The following is a 21,677-nucleotide window of genomic DNA, read 5'->3' on the forward strand; positions in this document are numbered from 1 at the left end:
TGAACTCCTGGCCACAAGTGACCCTTCTGCCTCATTCTCCCAAAGTACTGAGATTACAGGCATAAGCCACTATGCCCAGCCCTATGCTCTTTGATAGAAGTTTAAATTTCTTCTAAATGTGTTAAAATACATGAAGTAATCTAATTCCTTCCTTCTTTTCCTTCTCCCTACCTGTAAAGAGTGCTTAATGCTTGCTCCAATATGGACCTGTTGGGACTGCGGTTCAGTGGACATCCTTGATCTCCATTCACCACTTTCTTGGGTTAGCTCCCATCTCCTTGATTCCACATCCTCTTTTTCCTTGGTTTAGTTCCTTGCTGTGGGGGTGCCCATTATCCAAGAACTTAAAGAAAGAGAAAAATCAAAGGCAAACCTTTTTGTCTTTACTTTTATGGCTAAGCTGATATTAATAGTTTAGCTGGGTATAGAATTCTAGACAGGGAATCATTTTCCCTCAGTTTTGGACACTGAAATCCATCGTCTTCTAGTTTTCATTGTTTCCGTTGAGAAGTCAGATGTCAATTGGCTTCCTGATCCATCCTCCTCCTCTCACCCCCAGAAGCTTTTAGTGTCTTCTGTTTTTTCCTGGTGTTATTTTGAAATTTCAAGATTTTGGCCTTTCCTTCCCCCCTTTCTTGTGCTGGGCATTGAAGATTTCTAGCTCTTAGTTCTGGGCAAATGTTTTGGCATTATTCCCTTACTCATATTTTTTCTGTCCTCAGGAACTCCTGTGATTCAGATAGTGAATTTCCTCTCTAATTCTGTAATTCAAAAAATGCTCCCATCTTATTGTCCAACTCTTTTTTCTTTACTTTCTGGGAGGTTTCCTTAATTTTATCTTTCACCCTCTTTCTTGAATTTTATTTGTTATTATATTTTTATTTTCCAAGTGCTTTTTAAATTGTCCTCTGAATTGCATCTGCACTTAAATTCATGGAAGTCAATATTTTCTTTCTCTGAGGAAATTCCACAGGCATGCTCAGGACTAGTTGTGGAGATGCCATATCCTGTTTGGCCCCGGGTGGCAGCTCCTGAAGTGTGTGGTGTCTTTGATGTGGTGAATGGTGTTGCCTGGACCCCAGGGTCTGAGGGAGTGGCACCCTCAGCATTCCCATCTTCACTGATTCAGCACCTCACTCTCTGTGTGGTGCATCAATGCTCTACACTCTCATGTGAAGCCATATTCACACACACACACACACACACACACACACACACCCTCTACTCATGAGGCTGCCTTCATGCCCAGCCCTGGTCCCTGGGGATCCAGAGCTGAGGGAAGCTGGGTTTTTGTATGAGGTTCACCCCTAGGCTCTTCAGGAAGGAGCAGGGCCACTTCTGGCATGGTGGCGGGGCTGTCTAGGCAATGCACCTGTGCTAAGGGGTTTCTCAAAGTTTTGCAGATTGCACCTTCAGCCAAAGTGGCTGGGGACTCAGTAAGACTCCTGACCCAGGTGTCTTTCTTCCCTGGTCACTGCCTATCCTCAAGCTGGAGGCTGAGCCCAGCCTACAAGGAGTAGAGGGAGAAGAGGCAGGAACAGGAGGGGAGAAGGAAGTCAGGGGTATGGGGTTAGATGCACCAAGGCCTGTTAGGTGGAGTGGAGGCACTGGTGAGGCCGTAGGGCTGGCCTGGTGGGCCTTGAAGGTGAGCCCTGGACTCCATGTCCTGGTGCACCCTTCACTGTCTCAGGGCCTCAGTCTTTCTATCTGCATAAAAGGGGAACTGGACCAAGAGAGTGCTTTAATCGTCTTCTGGCCACAAACCGTGGCCAAAGTGTGCCATCTGCTGGCCACAAGTGACAGTGTCCCTGTTTCAGATGTGGCTGACGGAGGTAGAGACCCCGGAGTCCTGCCAGGGCTTGGGTATTGTGGGCATGGAGGGAGGTTCAGGCAGCCAGATCCTGTGTGGGAGGGGAGAGGGGAGCCAAGCACGGCGGGAAGAGATCCAGGCTGCAGGCCTTGCAGGCTGGGCTGGAGGCCAGGGCTCTCCACCCTGGTGGGGAGGGCACTGGCTGGAAGGTTTGGAGGCCACTTGGTGCTACACACATTTCGTCCCAGGAGACAGAGAAGGTGCAGGTAGATCAGGAATGCTTCCACCTGGGCCCAGGAAGTCCTCAGGCTGGGGCAGCTGGGAGCCACACACTGGCTTGCAGGTCCCATGAGGTCAACCTAGCTGACTTAGGGCTGGGCTGTGGGAGCCCGGGCAAGGCATCCTGAGGGTGGGGTCTGGCACTGCAGCCTCGAGGTGCAGTGTGGTGGGGGGTGGGAGGAGCCAGGGTGGGGCCAGTGAGGTGGCCAGGCAGAATATAGGGTGGGGGCATGGCAGGGCCGGGACAAGGCTGGGATAGGAAGGACAGGAGCCCCTCTGCAGGGGAAATGCGGCAGGACCTGGCGGCACAGAGAACAAGCCTGGGGTTCATGCATTCCTTTATTTCTTCAACAAATGTGAATGAGCTTCAATGCTGTGCCAGGTGCTCAACCAAACATTTCCTGCCCTCGTGGAGCTGATATTCTAAAGGGGATGAAGGACAATAAACTAGACAAGTAAGCAACATCTAAGTCAGCTCCTGGTAAGTGCTAAGGAGGGAGAGGAAACATGGGCGAAGCTGCAGGATGCGGGAAGGGCCAGACGTTTTAGGTAAGGTGGGCAGGGAACGCTTTGCTTAGAAAAGGCCTGGTGGCTCACACCTATAACCCCAGCACTTTGGGAGGCTGAGGCAGGAGGATTGCTTGAACCCAGGAGTTCAAGACCAGCCTGGGCAACATAGTGAAACCTGGTCTCTACAAAAAAATCAAAAAGTTATCTCAGTGTGGAGGTGCGTGCCTGTGGTCCCAGCTACTCAGGAGGCTGAGGTGGGAGGATCGGTTGAGCCTGGGAGGTCGAGGCTGCAGTGAGCTGTGATTGCACCACTGTACTCCAGCCTGGGTGAAAGAGCAAGACCCTATTTCAAAAAAGAAAAGACCTGGAGAAAGTCAGGCATGTGGATATCAAGGGGAAGAGCCCCCCTAGCAGTGGGAACAGTGGAGCAAATGCTCAAATGGGGGTGACTGCACGTTTGGGAACAGCGAGGAGGCCCTTGGGGCTGGAGCAGAATGCGTAGGGGGTGCAGAGCAGGAGGAGAGGGGTCAGCCAGGGCCGAGAAGTGGAAGGAGCCCACCGCCTTCTTAAAAGCTCACCTGGCGGCTGTGCTGAAGCAGGCATGGCATTGCAGAACCCCCTCCAGGGGCTGACATTCCATTAGGGTGGTGGGGACAGGAGATCCTGATGGATGGGCTGTGGGGGCGGTGAGCAAGCAGGAGTCAAGGACGACTCCAGGATGACTGAATTGAAAGAGTGAATGAGCGAGGCCGGGTGCGGTGGCTCATGCCTGTAATCCCAGCACTTTGGGAAGCCGAGGCGGGTGGATCACAGGGTCAGGAGATTGAGACCATCCTGGCTGACATGGTGAAACCCCATGTCTACTAAAAATACAAAAAATTAGCCGGGCGTGGTGGCGGGCACCTGTAGTCCCAGCTACTCAGGAGGCTGAGGCAGGAGAATGGCGAGAACCCAGGAGACGGAGGTTGCAGTGAGCTGATTGTGCCACTGCACTCCAGCCTGGGAGACAGAGCAAGACTCCAAAAAAAAGAAAGAAAGAAAGAGTGAATGAGCGAATGAGTGATGGAGAGCTTGACACCCCAGGAGACACTCCTCCATCCCCCTTCCCCTCGCCTGCAGAAGCCCCCTCCTGGCGCTGGCCAAGGTGCTGAAGCCGCGTCCTGGGCTGTCCCTCTGTGCTGGACCTGGGGCTCCTCTGGCGCTGGGTGAGGTCTGCGGAGCCGTCAGCTGGTGACCAGCGAGCATCCCCAGTCTCTCCCTACTCAGCAAATCCTTAGCACAGGGTTCTCCGTGGGATCCTGGCTGGGCTCCCAGAGCTCAGGTCAGAGCTGACCACCCTTGCTCCTGCTCCGTCCTGGCTCCGAGGCCAGGGCTGGGGTCCCTTGCTCTGCAGCCGCACTCCTGAGGCTGGGCCCTGGGGGAAGGGGGAAGGAGGCTGTAAACACAGTGCTTAGGGGCACAGACTCCTGGGTGAAACCTGGAGACTGACCTCCCCACTCTGGGCCTCATTTCCTCACCTGTAAAATGGCGATCATACAATACCCATGCCTAGCACTGTTGGGCAGATTAAATGAGTGGATATTACCAAGTGCGTAAGACAGAGCCTGGTCCGGAGAGCAGGTGGGTGTTGGCTAAACCCCACGGCCGGCCACCCTCCCCCAAGCACTCAGACACCCTCTGAAGAACTGGTGCAGTGACCACCTGAAGCCTGCCCTTGGTGCTGAGGAGGAGGGGCCTCGCTTGACTAGGAGGCCCTGCCCTGAGCCGGGGTGGGCCTCCCTTGTGGCTGCCTTCCTGAGGCATCCTCTCTCCTGCACCCCAGACATGATCCTGGCCTCCAGGAGGGATAGGTGAGCAGGGAGCAGGGAGCTGGTCAAACCTGGGAAAGTGTGGGGAGTGTCCCGAGGCCTCCTTGAGGAGAAGGGTTTTTTTCATCCCCCTCAACTCTTGGAGAGGATGAGGGTTTGTCTGATGCCAGGTGTGATCCTAGGGCCATGGGCCTTGGATCATTTTATTGTGGACAGTTTAGGCCCTGTAACCCTTCCTTAACTCTTTATTAAATGCTAAACAGGATGGTTAAAAACCCCACAAAAGTCAAAACCATGCAGAGGGGTGTAAAATGGAAGTGAAACCTCTCCTGAACCCCACCCCTACGCTCTCTCCAGAGGCAACAATCATTACCTGTTGCTTGTGTCTGTCCCAGGAAAGGTCCCCACCTTCACAAGCATAAACCTTCTCTGCAAAGGCGAACAGGGCTGTGCCGCACACTGCGTGCCCGTCCCTGTCCCGGGTCCACCTGCTGTCCATCCACTGTCGCCAAGGATGAAGTGAAGACTGGCCATTCCTACCCAGCTGGTTTCCACTACTACAGACACCTCTGGCAAGTGTTCAATTTCCATGGGAGCGTGTCTGGGGTGCCTCCCAGCTTTCACCCTGCAGGGCTGAAGGGACGTGGATGGGGGTGGGATGAGCTCTGGAGGGACTGGTCTGCCTCCAGGTACCGTCCACCTCATCACACATGGAGACACGAAGGTGCGGAGAGGTGGGGGGCGGGGCTCTTGACCGGCACCAGCAGGCTGGGGAGAGATGGCGGTATGGAGGGCCCTGGGCTCCAAGCACCCAGGGAAGGAATCTGAGCACTCAAGCCCCATGTCCTCCTCCCTCCCTGAAACATTGCTGCGTGTGGTCTGATTGGAAGCTGAGTTCCGGCAATTAATCCCATCAGAGGGGCCCTGCTGAATGGTAGGAGGTTTTTTCTGTTTTGCTCCCTTGGTCTAGATTTCCCTGGGGACAGCTCTGACCAGCGGCCGCGTGCCTGGTAAATTAAATGTTAAAAGAAATCCCCACAATGACTTTAATCAATCCACTGACATGGCGGGTGGCCTCCCAGAAGCCCTTGGTCCGCTGAAGGGAGGAGCCCCCCCCCCTGCCCCGCCACCCCAGGCTCAGGGTCTTGGATGAGACAGGATGGGGGAAGAGGACAGTCTTCCCCAGTCCCCTTCCTGTGGGGGAGGGAGGAGGGTGGGTGGTTCCCAGAGTGTCCTGGAGAGGGACAGAGAGAAAGGGGGGGCTCTGGCCCCCTTTATAACTTGCCCTGATCCCAGGCCAGGAGTGATGGTGGACGCAGGGAGGGGGCAGCTCTTCCCCGCCTCTCTCCTGACCGGAAGCCGGGGTGAGTAACAGAGCAGGTGGTCACAATCGGCCATGTGGTCAGCAAATCCAGCGTTTATGGTGATTCTGTTGGAGACAAATGGAAGCGCTGGGCTCTTCAGCCTCCACTGGGGGGAGTCAGGTGAAGGACCCGGGGAGCAGGACGGTCTTCAGGCGCTGGGGCAGTGGGGTTGTGGGGCGTGGCCATGGTCCTTCCTAGGGGAGAGTAGAGGAGTGCAGGGGGCAGAGAGCACAGAAAGTCTAGCCCAGCCTTAGCACCCCAGCCAGGCCATAGGTGCGCGCTGGCGCCGCTGAAAACGTTCTCCTTCCCTTGCCTGTCCACCTTCCAGGTCCTGCTCAAGGAGCATAATGTCCCCTGGGCAGGGTCCCTGACACTTCTTTAACTCCCAAAGACCTTCCGCGTGGGCCTAGCGCATTTAGGCGAACCTCTCTGCCTGCTTGATCCTCCCCCTTCCTCCCTCAATCCAGGCATCCCACCCACTTGCGCGCGAGGCTGGGGCAGCCCGCAGGAGGAGCGCGGGACCCGGGCTTGAGTTTGCACCCAGGCAGAGCGCCCACCCCCGCCCCTAGCTCCGGACCCTGAAAGTAATGTCGTCGTGCCTGGCAGCCAGCCCTAATCTTCCAGCCCTCAGGGAGTCGGGGTCGGGGCAGGGAAGGCCACGGGTGGCGGCAGAATCGGGATCCCGGAGTGGAGGCGCAGACTGCGGGTCCCGCTGCGCACGCTCCGTGGTCCGGTTGGGGTGAGCCTTGGAGGTCCATTGGCCAAGGTTGAATGGGGGCTCTGGAGCGTGGGCGGGGTGGAGTGCACAGGTCACTGGGCTCTGAGCGTTTCCATGGGCCAGGACCCCAACGCGCCGTGTCCTCAGGACAGATTGGAGGGGGAAGGGGCTGCGATTATGCCCCAGTCGGAAGGGTTTTACAGCAGCCGCGCTGCCCTCTCCCTGCCAGATACCCGGCAGTAGACACCGACGTCTGGGGGCGAGCGAGGCAGGTGGGCGCGGACCGCGACCCGATTCTGGCCTCCATCCTCCGCCCCGTGGCGCGCGGGGCCGTCGCCCCACACCTCCAGTCCGCGTGGCTGGTGTCTGGCTCGCCGCCGGGGCGGAGGGGGCGCTGTCGGCGCGGGCGGGCGGGGCCGGAGCGCGGGGGCGCGCGGCGCGGAGCGAGCGCAGGGCTCGGGGGCGCGGGCCGCGGAGGACCGGGGGCTTGGCGGGCGGCCCTGCGCGGTGCGGGGCGCGGCGGCGGCGGGCGCGCGGCCAGTGAACGCGCGGGCGGGGCGGCGGTGGCGGGAGGCGCTAGGGGCCGCTCCCCGCGCTTCGCTCTTCCATGGCGCTGCCCCAGCCGCCCGAGCCGCCCCGCGGCGCGCCCCGCAAGGCTCCCAGCCTGCTGGAGATGGGGGCGCTCTGCCTGGACTCTGAGATCATCCTGGGCTTCACCAGCCACCTCCTGCGGCGACGAGGCAAGGTGAGGGCTGTCGGGAGGGGCGGGCGGCGTAGGCGCCGTCCTGCGACTTTGCCGCGCGGCTCGCGCGGCCCGGGGTGCTGCGCCGGGAAGGAGACGGCAGGTCCGGAGCCGCGTCCCGCAGCCCGGGCTGGGACTCGCTGCCGCACTTTCCCCTATTAGCGTTGTCTTATCTCCCTCTGCCTTCAAAGCTGTGTCCCAACCGGACCCACTCGGAGGCTGTGGCTAGGGCGGAGAGCGCAGCGCAGGGACTCTCGGGCTCACCTTGCGCCTTGCTAGGATGGGCAAAGTAGGGGGTCGGGGCCTCTGACTCATCGTGAGCCCCCGAGGTGACTTCAGCCCCCTCGTGCACCCCGTGTTCTGCGGATTTGGGATGTGAGCTTGTGCTTCCCGAAGCGCCGCGGCGGTAGAAGCGCTGAAGTTGCGGGCGTGGCTGGCCAGGGGCGCAGGATCGGGGCTCCGGACCGCTGCGCGCTTCTGGGTTGCGTGTGTGGGTGGGGGGACGGGATATAGAGTGTGTGTGTCCCGGAGCAGTGGAGCGGCGGGAGGCGGTGCTGTCTGCCGGCAGTGCGGGGTGGGGTTTGGGTGTTGTCCTGGGTACCCAGATCCGGATGTGGGCTGATGCCCGTTTTCATTCTCCAGGCTGCGATGAGATGGGTAGGGGAAGCGCTTGCGGGCCCCCAGGCTGGGCGGAAAGGGACTGCAGGCTTACGGATCTCAGAAAGAGAGTGGAGAACCCCTGCCACTTTATTCCATACCCCCTTGCGTTTTCGAACCCCTAAGGTCATCAACGACCCGGAAAGCCGGGAGGGGATCACCCACCCCACTTTCTGGGGAGTGCGTGCGTGGGCGAGGAGGCTTATCCAAGTAAAATCGGGTGGGCAAAACGGAAAGGGTCACTTTGACGTATTGAGTCCGTGCGAAGGCCTCACTGTATGCGCCGGCAGCCGCGTGTCCTGGTCTCCGCCAGGATCACGACCTTCGGAGTTTCCGAGTGTGCCTCAGGCCTGGGACGCGCGGTGCTGGGTCTCCCCAGTCTCGGAGCCGTGTGCGCAGGGCCGGCAGGGGGCGCTCGTGTCACGGGGAGCCCGCCCGCCGCACCCGCCTTCCTTGACCCGGGCTTTGGGGCTGACCCGGAGCCTGGCCCGGGAGCTGCCTGCGGCCGCGGATGCCGAAGACATTTGGGGCCCTGTTAGGCACAGAGCAACTGGTCGCCGGGGAAGGGCGGGGGGTGGGCGGCCTCCCAGCCGGAGACAAACAAGCAATTAATTCCGGAGCTGAGTTCCCATCTGCCAGGCCTGCTGACAACAGGTCCGACGCACGCCCGCAGGACCTCCCGCTTCCCGGGCGGCACGGCGCGCACACCCACTTGCGGGCACACGCGCGGCTGTAAAGACACGTGCCTCTCGCAGACGCGCCGAGGCACAGATACGCCGGCGCGGTCGCTGCTCGGCTCGAGGCGCACACCGCGGCGACACTCACCCACGCGCGACAGACCCAAAGTGGCCCGCGACACGCAGAGTACGCTGGGATTGCTGGAAAGGCGCCTGGGAGTCTCGGGGCCCGGGTCCCGCCCCTTCCTCGGCCCACCTCGCCGTGGGACTTGGGCAAGAGCGTTCCCTCCGCAGCCTCAGTTTTCCCGCCTGTAGAGGGAGGGGCGTAGGTGCCTCCTGGGAGACGCGCAGCCCTGGTGTCCCGGGAGAGGGGCGGGAGGCGCATGCGCGCGTGCAACTAGCTCCTCGCCGTCGCCCCCAGCGCCCCTCCCCGGGGCAGGGACTCACCTAACAGGTTGGGGTCCTTGGAGTGCGCGGGGCCGCGCGGGGAAGCGGGGACCCTACCCCCCACGCGCCGCCCAGCACTGGGCAAGGGCGGGGCACTCTCTGGGCTCCCGCCCCACGCCGCCCGCCCCCGGAGCCCGAGCCCCGCCCCTCCCCGGCCCCGCCCTCGCCTCCGGAGCGCGCCCACCGAAGCCACCGCAAGCCCCGCGACACTCGCAGGCTCTGCGAACTTCCGAGCGGCTGGGCCGGGCCATGGGGGCGCCTCGGGGCCGGATCACGTAGCCGCGGCGCCCCCGGAGAGCCAGCGTGGCCGGGAGCGCCCGCCGGGCTCTTCCCGCGCCCCGGCCATGGTCGGCCCCGGCGTCCCTCTGTGCGCTGCGCAGCCCGCGGTACGCGCGGCCCGGCCTGGAGAGGGAGGCGGGCGGCGGGGGCCCGGGACGGCGAAGATACTCGCGGTGTGCGCTGGATCCCTGGGGGCCGGGCCTCCTGCTGAGGGTAGCGGACCCGCAGGCGGGACCTCAGGGGATGGAGGGAGTGGGTGAGCGCCAGGGTCGTGCCCAGGGCTCCTAACTTTGGCGAGAGCGTCACTCTGGGGCAGGGCGCGCAGGGGTCTGGAGCCGACGGACGTCCCAGGCTCACTGTCCGCTTCCGCCCCCACACCCTGCAGGTGGCCGAGGGCGGCCCGGCCCGCGAGCCGCCGCCGCTGCTGGAGGTGTCCCCGCGAAAGAGGCTACCCGCCGGGCCCGACCAGGACCCATGCGGCAGCCGCCCTGCGCCCGAGGGCGCCGGGGCCGGCCCAGAGCAGGGCCACTCGGCCGGCGGAGGCGGCTGGTGCCGCCACTGCCACACGAAACTCGTGGAGCTCAAGCGACAGGCGTGGAAGCTGGTCAGCGGGCCCGGGACCACCCTCCGGGTAAGTGACACTTCCTTAGGCCGACCCCTCCGGGCAGGGCCACGCCGAACTTGGGTAGAACTTGGGGCTTGGAGGGAAGCAGGGTTCCACTCCTTCCCTGCTGCTGTTTCCACAGAGTTATCAGCCAGGACTTCCCTTCTGCGGGCCTCAATTTCCCGGTCTGTAACACCATGTGTGAGCTAGGGAGCTCAGCTCGAGGGGCCCTGCTGCCTCGGATGGGAGGGGCCTGGGCTGGCGTACCTCCCCCAGCCCAGATGTCCCACAGCTGGAACACAGGTTTGTGTGGGAGGAGGAGGGGAGAGAGAGGCTGGCAGGGACTCCACCCAGGGCGGGGCAGCTCCTGCCCTGCCAGCAGGGAGAGGTTATTTGGTGCATTGTGGCCCTTGGGGCACCTGGGCCCCCAGCCAGGTGTCTGGAAATTACATACCTGGGGCCGGGGGGCCTGGCAGGTGAAAGGGTGGGCCACAGCAGCTGGGGGGGTCCCTGCCTACTCCTCTCCCAGCCTCAAGGATAAGAACTGTTGTCCCACATCTCCTGGGACAGACTGAGGCAGTGGCCGCCCATAGGGAATTGAGTCTGGGCCCTCTGGGTTCCCCAGGCTCCAGCCCCAGGGGCAGGTGCTTGCAGGGGAGGGGTTCTCCTGGATTTCCAGCCAGTGGGCCTGCCGGCTTTGGAGGGAGCAGGGACCATTGTTCCAGGAACAATGCATGCTGGAAGTTTGCAAAGGCTGGGGGCGGGTGAGGGTCTCCAGAGGAAGCCCGCTGCCCGACCTTCAGCCTTTATGAAAGAGTTCCTGGGAAGTCTACATAATCCCCATTGAATCTAAATATAGTTCTCTAAGGAGGGCTGTGGGGGTTGGAGTAAGCTGAGACCCTGACTGCCCTGTCTGGGGCAGGGCAGGGTGGGGCAGGGTACCAGTCTGGTTTCTGTCCTGGGCACCCTCTCCGGGCCCTCTGGAGTCTTGGCGAGGGATAGGATTGCTGCAGCCTCTCTCTCTGGCTCAGGCCAGTCGCCTGTGGGCCTGTCCTGGGGTGGGGCTGGACCCGCCCTGTCCTCTGCTCTGGACAGGCTGCAGCCTTGGCCATACTCTATGCCCCAGTGGCCTGTATCTAGTTTAAAAGGCAGCAGGAGACCCTTGAGGGCCCCCTGGAGAGGGCCAGCCAGAGCTAAAGGCCCATCTTGCTGCCCCATTAGGGGAAACAGGCCAGAGACAGGAGGGGCATTAGGACTGAGCTGGTCTCCCCATTCTTGGAGTGGGCTTGGACTGCTGATGCTGCCTGGCCCTGGGGCCATGGTCCTGATATGGACTCGTGGAGGGGAGGGGGCTCCTGGTCACGGGCAGGCCAGGGGTCCTAGTGGAGAGGGCTGCAGGTCATACTAGTCCCTGGTGGATTCGAGGTTCCTCATCTAGGGGGGTGTCTTGGTCTCTTCTGGCAGATAGGTCGTCAGGGGAGCCCCAGATCACCCATCTCCAGCCTCCCCTGAGCTTGGCCTTTGACACTGGAAACTCCTCTTGAGTGCCAGCTGGGAGCTCCCCCTTCCCTGGCTGGCGCTGGCACTCAGCACACCGGGGTCCCAGGCTGGTCTCAGCCAGGGCTTTGTTCTGCTTTGGGCCCCCTTCTTCTGCTTTGTGGTCTCGTCTGTCACCTGGGGCCTGTTGTGAAGTGCTGTCCCACCTGCAGGGTGCTGTGCCCCTGGGAGAGAAGGCCCCATCCTCCACTATCTCTCCACAGGGCATGCGGGGCTGCGCCTGCCATCCTGGGGCCTTAGGGTGTCATTGTCCTGTCCCCTGTGTGGGCCTGGGCTGTCCCCAGAGTCCCAGCAAAATTGCAGCCTGCAGCCCTGACTTGGCCTGCTGGGCCCAGATGTGTGGACATGGCTGCTGTTGTGTTTGGGTTGGGAGGGAAATCTCTGGGGTGGCCAGGGGGACCCCAGTATGCTCCCCGGAGTCCGGTGCACTGTCCAGTGGGCCCTGGCCTCTGCTCTCTAAGGCCAACGTGGCAAGGGGTATTTAGGGTTGGTGTTCTAGGATTTCCCCAGGGGCCCATTTAGTATTTTTTAGGGGAGAGATGAGCTTCTTTGAGGATAGCCCTTTACAGTTTACAGAGAACTTCACGATCATCCACCTGTCTCATGCTTGGATCTTCAGAAGCCCAGAGAAATGGAGAGACTTGCTGGGACCCGGCCTGGCCGTTAGAGGCCCTCGCCTCCGGGCTCCCTGCCTGTCTCCGTCGTAGAGGGAGGCTTAGAGGGTCGAGGGCCAGCCTGCCAGGGTCTCCTTGAATGTGTTGCTCTTTAGCCAGCCCGCAATGCCCCCATGGTCCTGCCCATGCTCATCCCCTGCTGGGCCCTTGCCCACCCCCCTGCCAGGAGGCAGTTCCCTTGGACAGGTTCCCGAGAGTTCTTGGTCACTGTTTCCTCCTCTGCGGCATGGGACCGTCTTTGTGCCCATTGCACAGGTACGTAGAGCAATGCCTGGAAGGGACACACTCTCACCTTGGTGGCTGCTGCTGCTGTTTGCTGAGTTAGGGACTCTGAGTCATTGTGCCTGGGGCTGTTGGAGCCCGGTTCCCGCCTACCTCTCCCTTGCTGCTGTGTGCTCTCGTCTGCCTGAGCCTGTCTCAGTTCCCTTGTCTGGGCAGTGAGGGTGACCATGGTCCCCTATCCGGGGACCTCATCCCCGTGGCATGGATAAGACTCTGCCCTCCCCACCTTTCTGAGCCCTGTTGCCCCGTCTGGGGCTGTAGGGGAGGGGGACATTGTCTTCCTGCCCAGGTTGGAGCCCCACGGGATTGTCTTTCCTGATCTGAGAAGGGTGCTTGGCCCTGGGTGTGGAGGGGAAGCCCCATGATGGGCCTCTGGCCGTGGCTCCTGCTCCTCACTGCACCCCCACACGGTGCCCTCTGCTCTCACCAGGGTCCTCAGGCCTTGTCTCCGGGCTGACTACTTCAGGACCCCCATGGCCTGGAGCGGCCCCCTGTGGCCTGGCCTCCCGTGGCCTCCAGGGACCTTTCTGTAATGGGCTGCTTTGTCTGCCCTGCCATAGATGCTGTCCTCATCCCCAGACCCCCTGGCCTCCCTGGGCTGGAGGCCCCTCAGTGTCCCTGCTCTGGCCCTTCTCGGGTGCCCCCAACTCTGAGATGTCCCTGTGGGAGGTTGCAGCCCGGTGCCTCCCATTCAGCAGGCAAAGCTGGGGCCTCCCTCTTTCTCCACATCCGAGGCCCCCCTCCCTTTCCCGTGCTCACCCACCACCACGAACTGGTTCTGGCAGACCTCTTCCCTCTCCTCGACCCCAGTCCTGGTTTCTCTCACAAGCAGGAGCTCTGCCAGGTCAGGCATGGGGTCCGGGTCACCCGGAGGTGTTTGTTGAATGACTGTATGACCAGGCTTTTCCTCCCACACCCTACTTGCTGGTGGTCACCCCCGGGACTGCTGGGGCTGGATTCCGGCTATCCGCCCCTCAAAATGACAGTTCCCATGGAGGATGACCATCCCCCTCCCCCACAAAGGATGGTTCCCTGCTTCAAGGAGAGGGTCCCTGTTTGGGGATCCATTCCAGCTGCTGACAGACACGTCATGTGAGGCGTCGACTCCTCCTGAGACCCCGTGACATTTGAAGTGTCAATACCGGTGCTGAATTGATTATCGCCCCCAATGGAGAAAATGATCAATTCTCATTTAGCTCCTGTGCATCTCTTGCTTATCCAGGCAGGAGCCTCGTCCTTATGCCCCCAAGAACTCCAGAACAACTGTTGGTGCTGCCTGCTGGTGCCACGCAACTGAATAGTGAGGGAAGCTGTCCATCGAGGCTGTGGCTCTGGGCTCTCCTCCCAGCGAAGCTCCAGGGTGGCCCCTGTGTACAGGGAGTCAGCTGTCGTGGTCTGAGGCTGGGAGCCCTCCTAACGCTCTGTGTGGCTTGGCGAGTCCTGTTTCTCCTTGGAGGCCGCTCGTGGGCCTCTGTTTGCTTCTCCCGTTGCCTCTCTGGTTTGACTGGAGGTGACTCCTGCCAGCTTTTCGTTCCTCCTCTGTCACTTGTCCGAGGAAGCCCTCTTAGCCCCCTGGATGGGTGGGGGCGTCTCTGTCTCCACAACCCCCAGGCCTGTTGCCCCCAAATAGGCAATGGTCCTGGGAGGGTGGGAGCTGCGCCCGAGTGGTCCCATGATGGAAGCTTGCCACTTGTGGTCAGAGCCCCTGGGCCCCCAGACTTGGGGCTGCCACCTTCCCTTGCTGCTTGGAGCCTGGCCCAGCTTCCACTGCTGCCGGGGCCACCTTTGTGCCTGGCAGTGGCAGTGGCACCTGCCTCGGGGATCCACAGGGTGGGGTGCCTGGCATCAGCAGCATTCCCAGCTGAGCCCAGGTGTCGCAGGCTTCGGTGGCAGCCTGGGGAGGTGTGAGGGGGCACGGCTCCCTGGCTGGGAGACAGGGCACTGGCTAACTCTACCAGGAAGGGCTCTGCTCGGGAGGCCGTGGAGCTCGGAGTTACTGTCGGGGACAGAGCCCAGGGAAGGGCTGGGAGGGAGGAAGGCTGGTTGGGCCCAGTCTCACTGTGCAGCCTCTATGGGACCTGGGCTTTCTCTTCCCTGGACGGGCAGTGCTGCCTCCGGGATTCCCTGTGGTTCAGCATGTGATGGATGGAGGGCACGTCCTTGTGCTCGTCTTGTCTCTTTTGCTGCTCTGGGGTCCCAGGGATTGAGGATGGGCATTTGGGGGAGCACTTGAGCTTGAGGGATGTGAACCATTGTCCTCTGAACACCAGCCAGAAGCAGAGATGGAGCCCTAGCCGCTTCCGGGGTACAAGGTTTATGTTGGGGCAGGGGCGTGCTCTGGGGGAGTCTGGCCGTGGTCACACGTGGGTTGGGTGGGGATGGGATTGTGGCCGCTGGCCTCACTTCCTCTCTGCTGCCAGGTAGAGGACAGGGAAGGAGGGGGACTGCAGGCCACCCCCAAACCTTCAGCTGCCCAGAGTCCTGCTGGAGGGGCTTGTGAGGGTTTGGAGTGGGCTAAGGGGATGGGACTGGGGCCTTCCCAAAGCTCCCTTAAGTACCCTGGAAGGATCTCTGATTTGGGAGTCAGAAGAGCTGGTTTTTGCCTTGAGTAACAAAGAAAGTCTAGTTCTTCTCTTCCTTTGCCTGCTAGGAAGCTCACAGCAAATCTGTTACTCACCTCTGGGCCGCGTGGGACTTTTTTCTGTCTCTAATGGGAACGGATCATTCTTTTTGTTCCAATTATGACTGACTGTAGTTTCATGGTTTTGTTTTTAGCTTGTATTTTGTAGTTCCTGCGAGCCACCACGCAATCTTTGTGCAAGACAGTGTGGGCTATGGGTAAATAAATAAGAGTAAAAGTGGACTGTCTGTGCCTTCGTCGTGTTTGCCTCAGCCTGTTCATCTGGTTCATGGAAACAGAGCTTGTGCTGTTGAGGGGAGTGGCTGTCAGCTGGGCTTTCCCCGGTTCCTGATGGGAGCCAGGCTGGGTGGTCTGGCCTCTGGAAGTCCTGGCCCAGGAACGGGCAGCCCTCGTCAGCCTCTGAGCTCTGCACCCCCGCTGCTCCCTTCCTGCTGGGGTAAACACTGTGCTTGATGAGACTTTCTCAGGGCAGGCTCTGGAGGCTGCTATCCCCACCACAGTGTGTCCTTGTCCTGCAGGGCCTCCGTTTCCCGCCTGTGAACAGAGTCCTTGGGCTGCATCATCACTGCTGCTGCTTCTGGCGCTCAGGGTCACTTCCAGTGTCACAGTGTCTCCGTTTTGTTCACGGGCATGCTCTGGCCACAGCTGCCTCTCCAGGATGGAGTCTTCTAGGCGGGACCCGTGGGCTGGGGTGGCCCGAGGCCCTCCGCAGGGCTGCACTGTGCTCCGTGGAGACTCCCCAGCCCACCTGTCCCCAACCCCAGCAGCATCCCAGGCCTTGGCTGTAGGGCTGGGGAGGGGTGGGTGGCCCAGCCTGGTGCCCGGGGCTGATGGCAATGTATAGTCCCGCCTGGCCCAGCGCCAGGTCACTCAGCTCAGCACGCTGCATTGGGACTGGGATGGATGTGCTTGCGTCCCTCCTGCGCTGGCCTCTGACCCCATGTGATGGGTGTTGCCTGAGCTTTGGCCTCTGTTTCTGGTGGAGCGTGCTGTATGCTGGCCCTTGCCTGGTGCCCTCAGGGAGCTCTTCCTAAATGTCCTGTCCCTATCTTCCCTCCCCAGCTCATAGCTTCGGTTCACGGCTATAACCCAGCTCTGTCTCCAAAACCCTCACCCCTGCCGCCAACACGGCCTCCACAAAGCTCTCATCCTCCAGCCGCTTGACCTAGCCCATGGGGGCTGCCGTGGGCAAGGCTGAAAGGCCCCTCCTGCTCTCGTCCCTAGGGCCCCCTCTCCCCCACCCCCGCAAATTTGCCTTCACCAGGAAGAAGTGTCAGGCGACCTGGCTCCAAGCTTTATCTTCCATGCCTGGCTTTCCATCTTTTTTCCCTGAGGATGGGGCTGGGGCCCCCCCATCAGCCCAGAGGCTCCCCAAGAGGGGCCAGCAGGGCAGTGGCAAGGGTGCGTCTCTGGGCCCTGGAGTCACCCAGGTCTGAGTTGGAACCCCAGCTCTGCGACCCTGGTGGTGGGGCCAGAGGCAGGTGTCTCAGTCTCTCCGAGCCTCAGTCTATAAAGGGGTCACAGACTCATGGTAGCCGGTGACCAGGGTGGTTGTTTTTGGGGGTGGGTGGCCCCTAGCGCTGTGCAGGGAGGCCTGGGGTGCCTGGCAGGGGTGTGTCTGGGTGTTGGGATGGTGCCAGGGGCCCAGCCTACCTGCTGGGTGATTGGGAGAAGGCTCGTCCTGGTCCTGCCCAGCTTCCTGGCTGCGTTTGGTGTTGTGGGAGGGGCTGTAGCTTGTGGGGCATGGGGTCCCTGCCCTCTGTAGATGCCCCAGAGGCCTGTGAGGAGAGGGGCCTGAGGGCAGAGGCCGGGAGGTCTGAACTCATCCCTGTGCCTACCGTGTGGTGTGAAGAGCATGGAGGGCTCGGGCCTGAGGAGCCGGGCAGCGAGGATGCGGAGGGCGGTGACCACCGCAGATCCTCTGTGCCCGCTGCTGCCTCACGTGGTGGGGAAGAAGTGGGGACAGCCACAGAGCCAGGCTCTCCCTGGCTTCTCCTTCGCCACTGTGTTTCCATAAGCAAACTGCTGTGACCATGGGGAGGGCCCTGGGAAGGTGCAGTCCCCCCGCATCCGGATGGCTCCTGGGGCGGCAGTGTTTGATCTGAGAGTTAAACCCAGGAGACGGGATGAGGGTCTCCAAGGGGTGGGCGTGCGAAAAGCCCCGAGATGGGCCTGGCTGAAGCTCACGTGGAGACCGTCACGGGGCAGGCCAGGTGACAGGAGGCAGGCGCTCTGGGGGCTGTGTTTGGAGTGGAGATGTGCTCCAGCCCTGGGATCCTGGGCACTCTTGGCCGCCTCGTAGGAGGGGCTGGTGGTGTGGACAGTCCTGTGGCTCCTCACATGCAGAGGTTTCCGGGTTTCTGCTCAGGGATGCCTGGGGCTGCTGGGAGGCAGGGGCCTGATTTGAAACCGAGTCCATGGGGCCCCTTGGTTCGCCCGGTGACTGCAGCCTGCACGGAGTTGGATTGAGTGTACAGGTGACCCTCAGGCTCCTGCGGTGTACTGAGCACGTCTCTGAGTGTTGGGGGTCCTGATGAGCCTGCCCCTCTGCCACCCCACCTCGCCGGGGCCATCCTTGCCTGTCTGGCCTTTAACCACCCATAGCCCCAGATCCCAGTCATGGCATGCGATGGAAGACAGGGGAGGCCATTGAGGGGATGAGGGTCTCAATGAGCTTGTCTGTGCCCCGAGCCGCCCAGCTGGGCTGGCGCCTGGCACAGGCCCTTGGGGATGGCGTGCCGGCCAGTGCTGGGTGGACTGGGCTGTGTCCCCGCTCCCTCCCCTCCCAGCAGAGGAGGAAGGGGGTAGGAGGCCTTCAGAGCTGCAGACCCATAGGATGGGAATGGCCCCTGGAGTCCTGGCTGGCAGACCAGGGAGGGTCTGGGCCTTTAGAGAGGTGCCCAGCTGGGCAGGAGGAGCACCGGGGCAGCCAGGTGTGGCCAGCCAGTTTCCAGACTGGAGCACCGAGCCCGCTCCTTGCCCCTCACCCTGATGGGCTGCACCAGACGTGGAAATGTCCTGGACAGCAGGACCTGCGCGGGCTGCCGCCTGGCCGGGGGTCCCTTCCTGGATCTGTTGTCAGCTCCGGAAACAGCGGCTGCTCGGGGTTGCAGCCCAACACGCTTTGTTTGGGAAGGAAAGGGAGGGCAAGATCTGGAAGTCACGGCCCGTGGGGTCCTTACGAGGGCTGCCCACACACACAGGCCTCACTGCGTGGGTAGGGGAGGGGCTTCGGGGCCTAGTTGCCCTCCCAGCGGCCCTGCCGGTGGGTGCCAGAGCTCGTTTGTGGAGACGGGTGATGGGGACTCAGGGAGGGCCGCGTATGGCTGAGGTCCGGGGGCCTGATGGCGTGGCGTCTCTGAACTGGGAGCAGGACCCCCCTCGCTGTCCCAGGGTGGCCTTGCCTGGCGGGGAGGTTTGATCAGCTGTTCTTTCCCATGGGCAGTGGCTTGGCTGGCTGGAGCGGGGAGACTTCTCTCCTGCAGCGATGGGGAGCGGGGAGTCCCTGGTAAAGTCCCCCGGGCCTCACACGCAGGAGAAAATGGAAGGATTACTTAAAGCAACTTGGAGACCCCAGAAACAAAATAAAGAACAAAGTCATGATTTGTAAGTAGGACGGAGACTCCCTAAAACCCAGGCGCGCGATGGGTGGGCTATGCTTGATGCTAAATTGAATCAAATGAAGAAAAATATTTTCCAAATGCAAGTAAAGTATCTGTGTAATTAGACCATAAAGAGAAAATTAAAAGTCATATTTCGCAGTGGAGTAATTACTGTCTTCCTTAAGGCACCAGGCTGTGGAGGCCTGGGTGACAGGCGGGCCTGCTGGCTGGGGCTTTGAGGAGTTCAGATTCCTGAAATTGGGGCAGTAACCCGTTGGGGGCTTGGGCCAGAGGACCCCATGAGCTGCCGGGATGGCTGGGAGAGGAGGCCTGGTCCCACTGCCCAGCCTGTGCAGAGGTTGGAAGGTGCAGGAAGTGGCCACAGAGCAGGATTTGTTGTTGTTGGCGGCGGGGGCTGTGCGCGGCAGGGAGGGGGAGGGGCAGGGCTGCAGGGCTGGGCGGCCTTTGTCTCTGAGGGCTGCGTCTGGGGTCCGCTGTGCGGGGAGCAGTCAGTGGTGTGGGAGACCCTCGCCTTCGCCTTCTGGGGCCCAAGATGCCCATCCCTGGGAGCCATCCATGTCAGCAGCGGCCTCCCTGAGCCCCTCCCTGGAGCCCTGAGTGCTGGTCCCGCGTGCTGAGCGGGGTGCCGAGTTCTCCTCCTGTCTTAGCTGGACGGTGTGCTGCGCCCCAGGCTGGTCCCGCAAATAGGAGGTCTCGGGTCCCCCTGGGCTGGGCTGTGTGGCTCTGAGTGGCCCCGGCAAGCAGCCCTGTGGTTCTGTTTCTACCTGAGCAGTGTGTGCCCTGGCCCCTGTGCTGTGCCAGCCTGGTGCGGCCTGGCCGGTGCGATGGCTCAGTGGTGGGGGTGATGGCGCCTGGTCCCATTCAGGTCTTGCTGTGTTGCCCTAGGCCGGTCTCGCCTAAGTGACTAGGGTTGGAGAGATGGCCCCTGCCCTGTGCCTTGAATTCCTGGGGCCTTGGGTGGGCCTCTCAGTTCCCCCATGGAGCCTGCTGGGTCAGGGTTGGGTGGTGAGAGTCCCTGAGAGGAGGGCCTGGTGGCCCGTCCTGGGGAGGGGTGCGTGGCTCACTCGTGGGCTTTCGCCGTGGGGCCCGGCCTCCAGGATGCTGGCTGGCACCTGGGCTGCTGGGGGAAGGTACCCTGGCCCAGATGCCTGGGCCGCCGCTGTTGCTGAGCAGGTGACCAGCAGCTTCAGCTTGTCCCCAGCGGGGGCTTCAGCTTGATGGGCCCCCCTCCAGCGCTGGCCCCCAAACACCTGAGACTTGGATGCCCGGAGCTCCGAGGCCTGGGTAGGGCTGGGGCCTCCCTGGCAGCTGCTGTCTGAATTCTTGATGGCAAAGCTGGGTGGGGGCTTGGGCGGGGGGCACTGGGCGGGGGCCGCTCTGGCTTCCTGTCCCCTTTTCCCTGTTGCCCCTCTGCCTGGCCAGCCCGTGGTGGGCGGTGCATTCTCAGGTCAGTCCGGGCTTCCTCCCTCCCCTGTCCTCCAGTGTCCTTCCTGCCTCCTGCTGTGCAGCCCTGGAGGGAAGGGCAGAGTGGGCTTCCCAAGGCCTGAGGTCGCTGGACGGGCAGAGGCCGCCTGGCCTGTCTGGAGGCTCCAGAACGGGGAGCTGGGGGCCGGGCTGCCTGTCAGGTTGAGTTAATGGCTCCAGCAGGCGGGGACTTCCTTCCCCTTCACACGGGCCACCAGGGCAGCCTCCTGCTGAGTGGAAAATCAGCATAATCTGAGCCTGACTGGAAAACAGGCCCTGTCTGCCCTCAGCCTGTGGCTGGGGACTGAGGCCAGGGGCCAGTTCTGGGTTCCACATGTAGACCTGTGTGTCCACTGGCCGCATCAGCAGAGCTAAGCAGGGCTCCTGCAGCGTCTGCTCTGGTAGGGCCCTCCCCCTCCTCGTCCCCCTCTCCGTCCCCCTCCCCCTCCTCCTCCTCCTCCTCGTCCTCCTCTACAGGGCTCCTTGTGGCTGATCTCAGCGAATCCCCGAAGCAGCAGGAGGGAGGGGCATTGGCTAATCGGGACCAGATGCGCCAGGCACTTCAGAGGCTCTGCAGGCCCCGGGCTGGAGGAAATCCAGGCCCCTGGAGTGGCCCATAAATCAGGCAACTGGGCCTGGTGGGGGTCGCCCTTTCATGCGACGTGCCTGGGACTGTGGGGAGTGTGAGGTGGTCCTGGGGGAACATGATTGCCGCACATGCTTGGCTGGCAGCGGCCACCCTGGACCACAACTGTTACCACTGTGAGCCTCCAGGGCGTCTGTGGACAAGGGCCCAGCCAGCCAAGGGCAGGCTCAAGGGATGTCGGTGGGGTGAATGAGACACCCCCTCCCTGGGATGATGGCCTCAGCTTCCTCATCTGAGAAATGGGCATGTTTGAGAAGGCTGCAGTGCCTTTTGTGGCCAACAGCGTGGCTGCATTGGAGTCTGGTCTTGCCTGGAATCCCTTGGGGCAATGTGGCCAGCCATCGAGCCAGGGACTGCTTGGTGCCAGGTTTTGGGTGGTGGGGAAGTTGGGGGCTGGTGGAGGACCCCTGTTGGGTGGTGTTCGGAAAGCCCTGGGTGGTCACAGCCACAGCAGGGCTGGGCTGGTGCTGTCCTGGGGGCTGCCCAGGCTGGGTGCCCTATAGCTGAGACACCCCTTGGGGAGGGGGTACAGACGCAGAGGGCCTGGCCCCCTCCCCAGAGAGCAGGACAGACACTGGTCCTGGCTCTGGCCCTGACTGTTGCAGAGTGGTCCCAGGGAGGGGCAAGGCCAGAGCCTGGTGGGGTGACGAGGGACACGGGTGGGCCCCAGGGAGGAGTGAGCCTCTTGGTCGATTCCCTCCCAGTGAGCTTTGCTCTGTGGCTTGTCTCCTTCTTGGTCTTCCTCCTCCTCCTCCTGGAAGATGTCACTGCCTCCAGGAAGCCCTCCCTGACTCTGAGGCTGGGTGAGGAGCATCCTCTGGGTTCTCCTGGCTCTTGTTTCTAGCCGTTTCTAGAACACAGTCTCATGGCCAGAGAAACCTGTGTGTCCCCCCAG

At 61.8% G+C, this 21,677-nt stretch overlaps 1 protein-coding gene and 1 long non-coding RNA gene across 4 annotated transcripts in view; one reads left to right on the forward strand and one right to left on the reverse strand.

Moving 5' to 3' along the window:
- Nucleotides 1-5,439: 5,439 nt before the first annotated feature.
- LOC129013067 (uncharacterized) lies at nt 5,440-9,263 on the reverse strand. Its single transcript, XR_008493761.2, has 3 exons — nt 8,164-9,263; nt 7,496-7,874; nt 5,440-5,836 (listed from the first exon to the last, which is right to left on the reverse strand). It is a non-coding gene; the product is annotated as an uncharacterized LOC129013067 (long non-coding RNA).
- The window catches only part of KIF26A (kinesin family member 26A), a 43,819-nt gene continuing 29,254 nt past the window's right edge, over nt 7,113-21,677 (forward strand). For 2 of the 3 annotated variants that reach the window (XM_054449457.2, XM_063652085.1), the window contains exons 1-2: nt 7,113-7,234; nt 9,677-9,922. In XM_054449457.2, the coding sequence (XP_054305432.2) occupies nt 7,163-7,234; nt 9,677-9,922 (318 nt within the window). In that variant the 5' untranslated portion in view covers nt 7,113-7,162. Of the gene's footprint in view, nt 7,235-9,046; nt 9,399-9,676; nt 9,923-21,677 lie in introns of those variants that run through there. The other variant, XM_054449458.2, reaches the window with a different exon arrangement.

This window comes from Pongo pygmaeus, chromosome 15, assembly GCF_028885625.2.
Source record: "Pongo pygmaeus isolate AG05252 chromosome 15, NHGRI_mPonPyg2-v2.0_pri, whole genome shotgun sequence".
Taxonomy (NCBI): domain Eukaryota; kingdom Metazoa; phylum Chordata; class Mammalia; order Primates; family Hominidae; genus Pongo; species Pongo pygmaeus.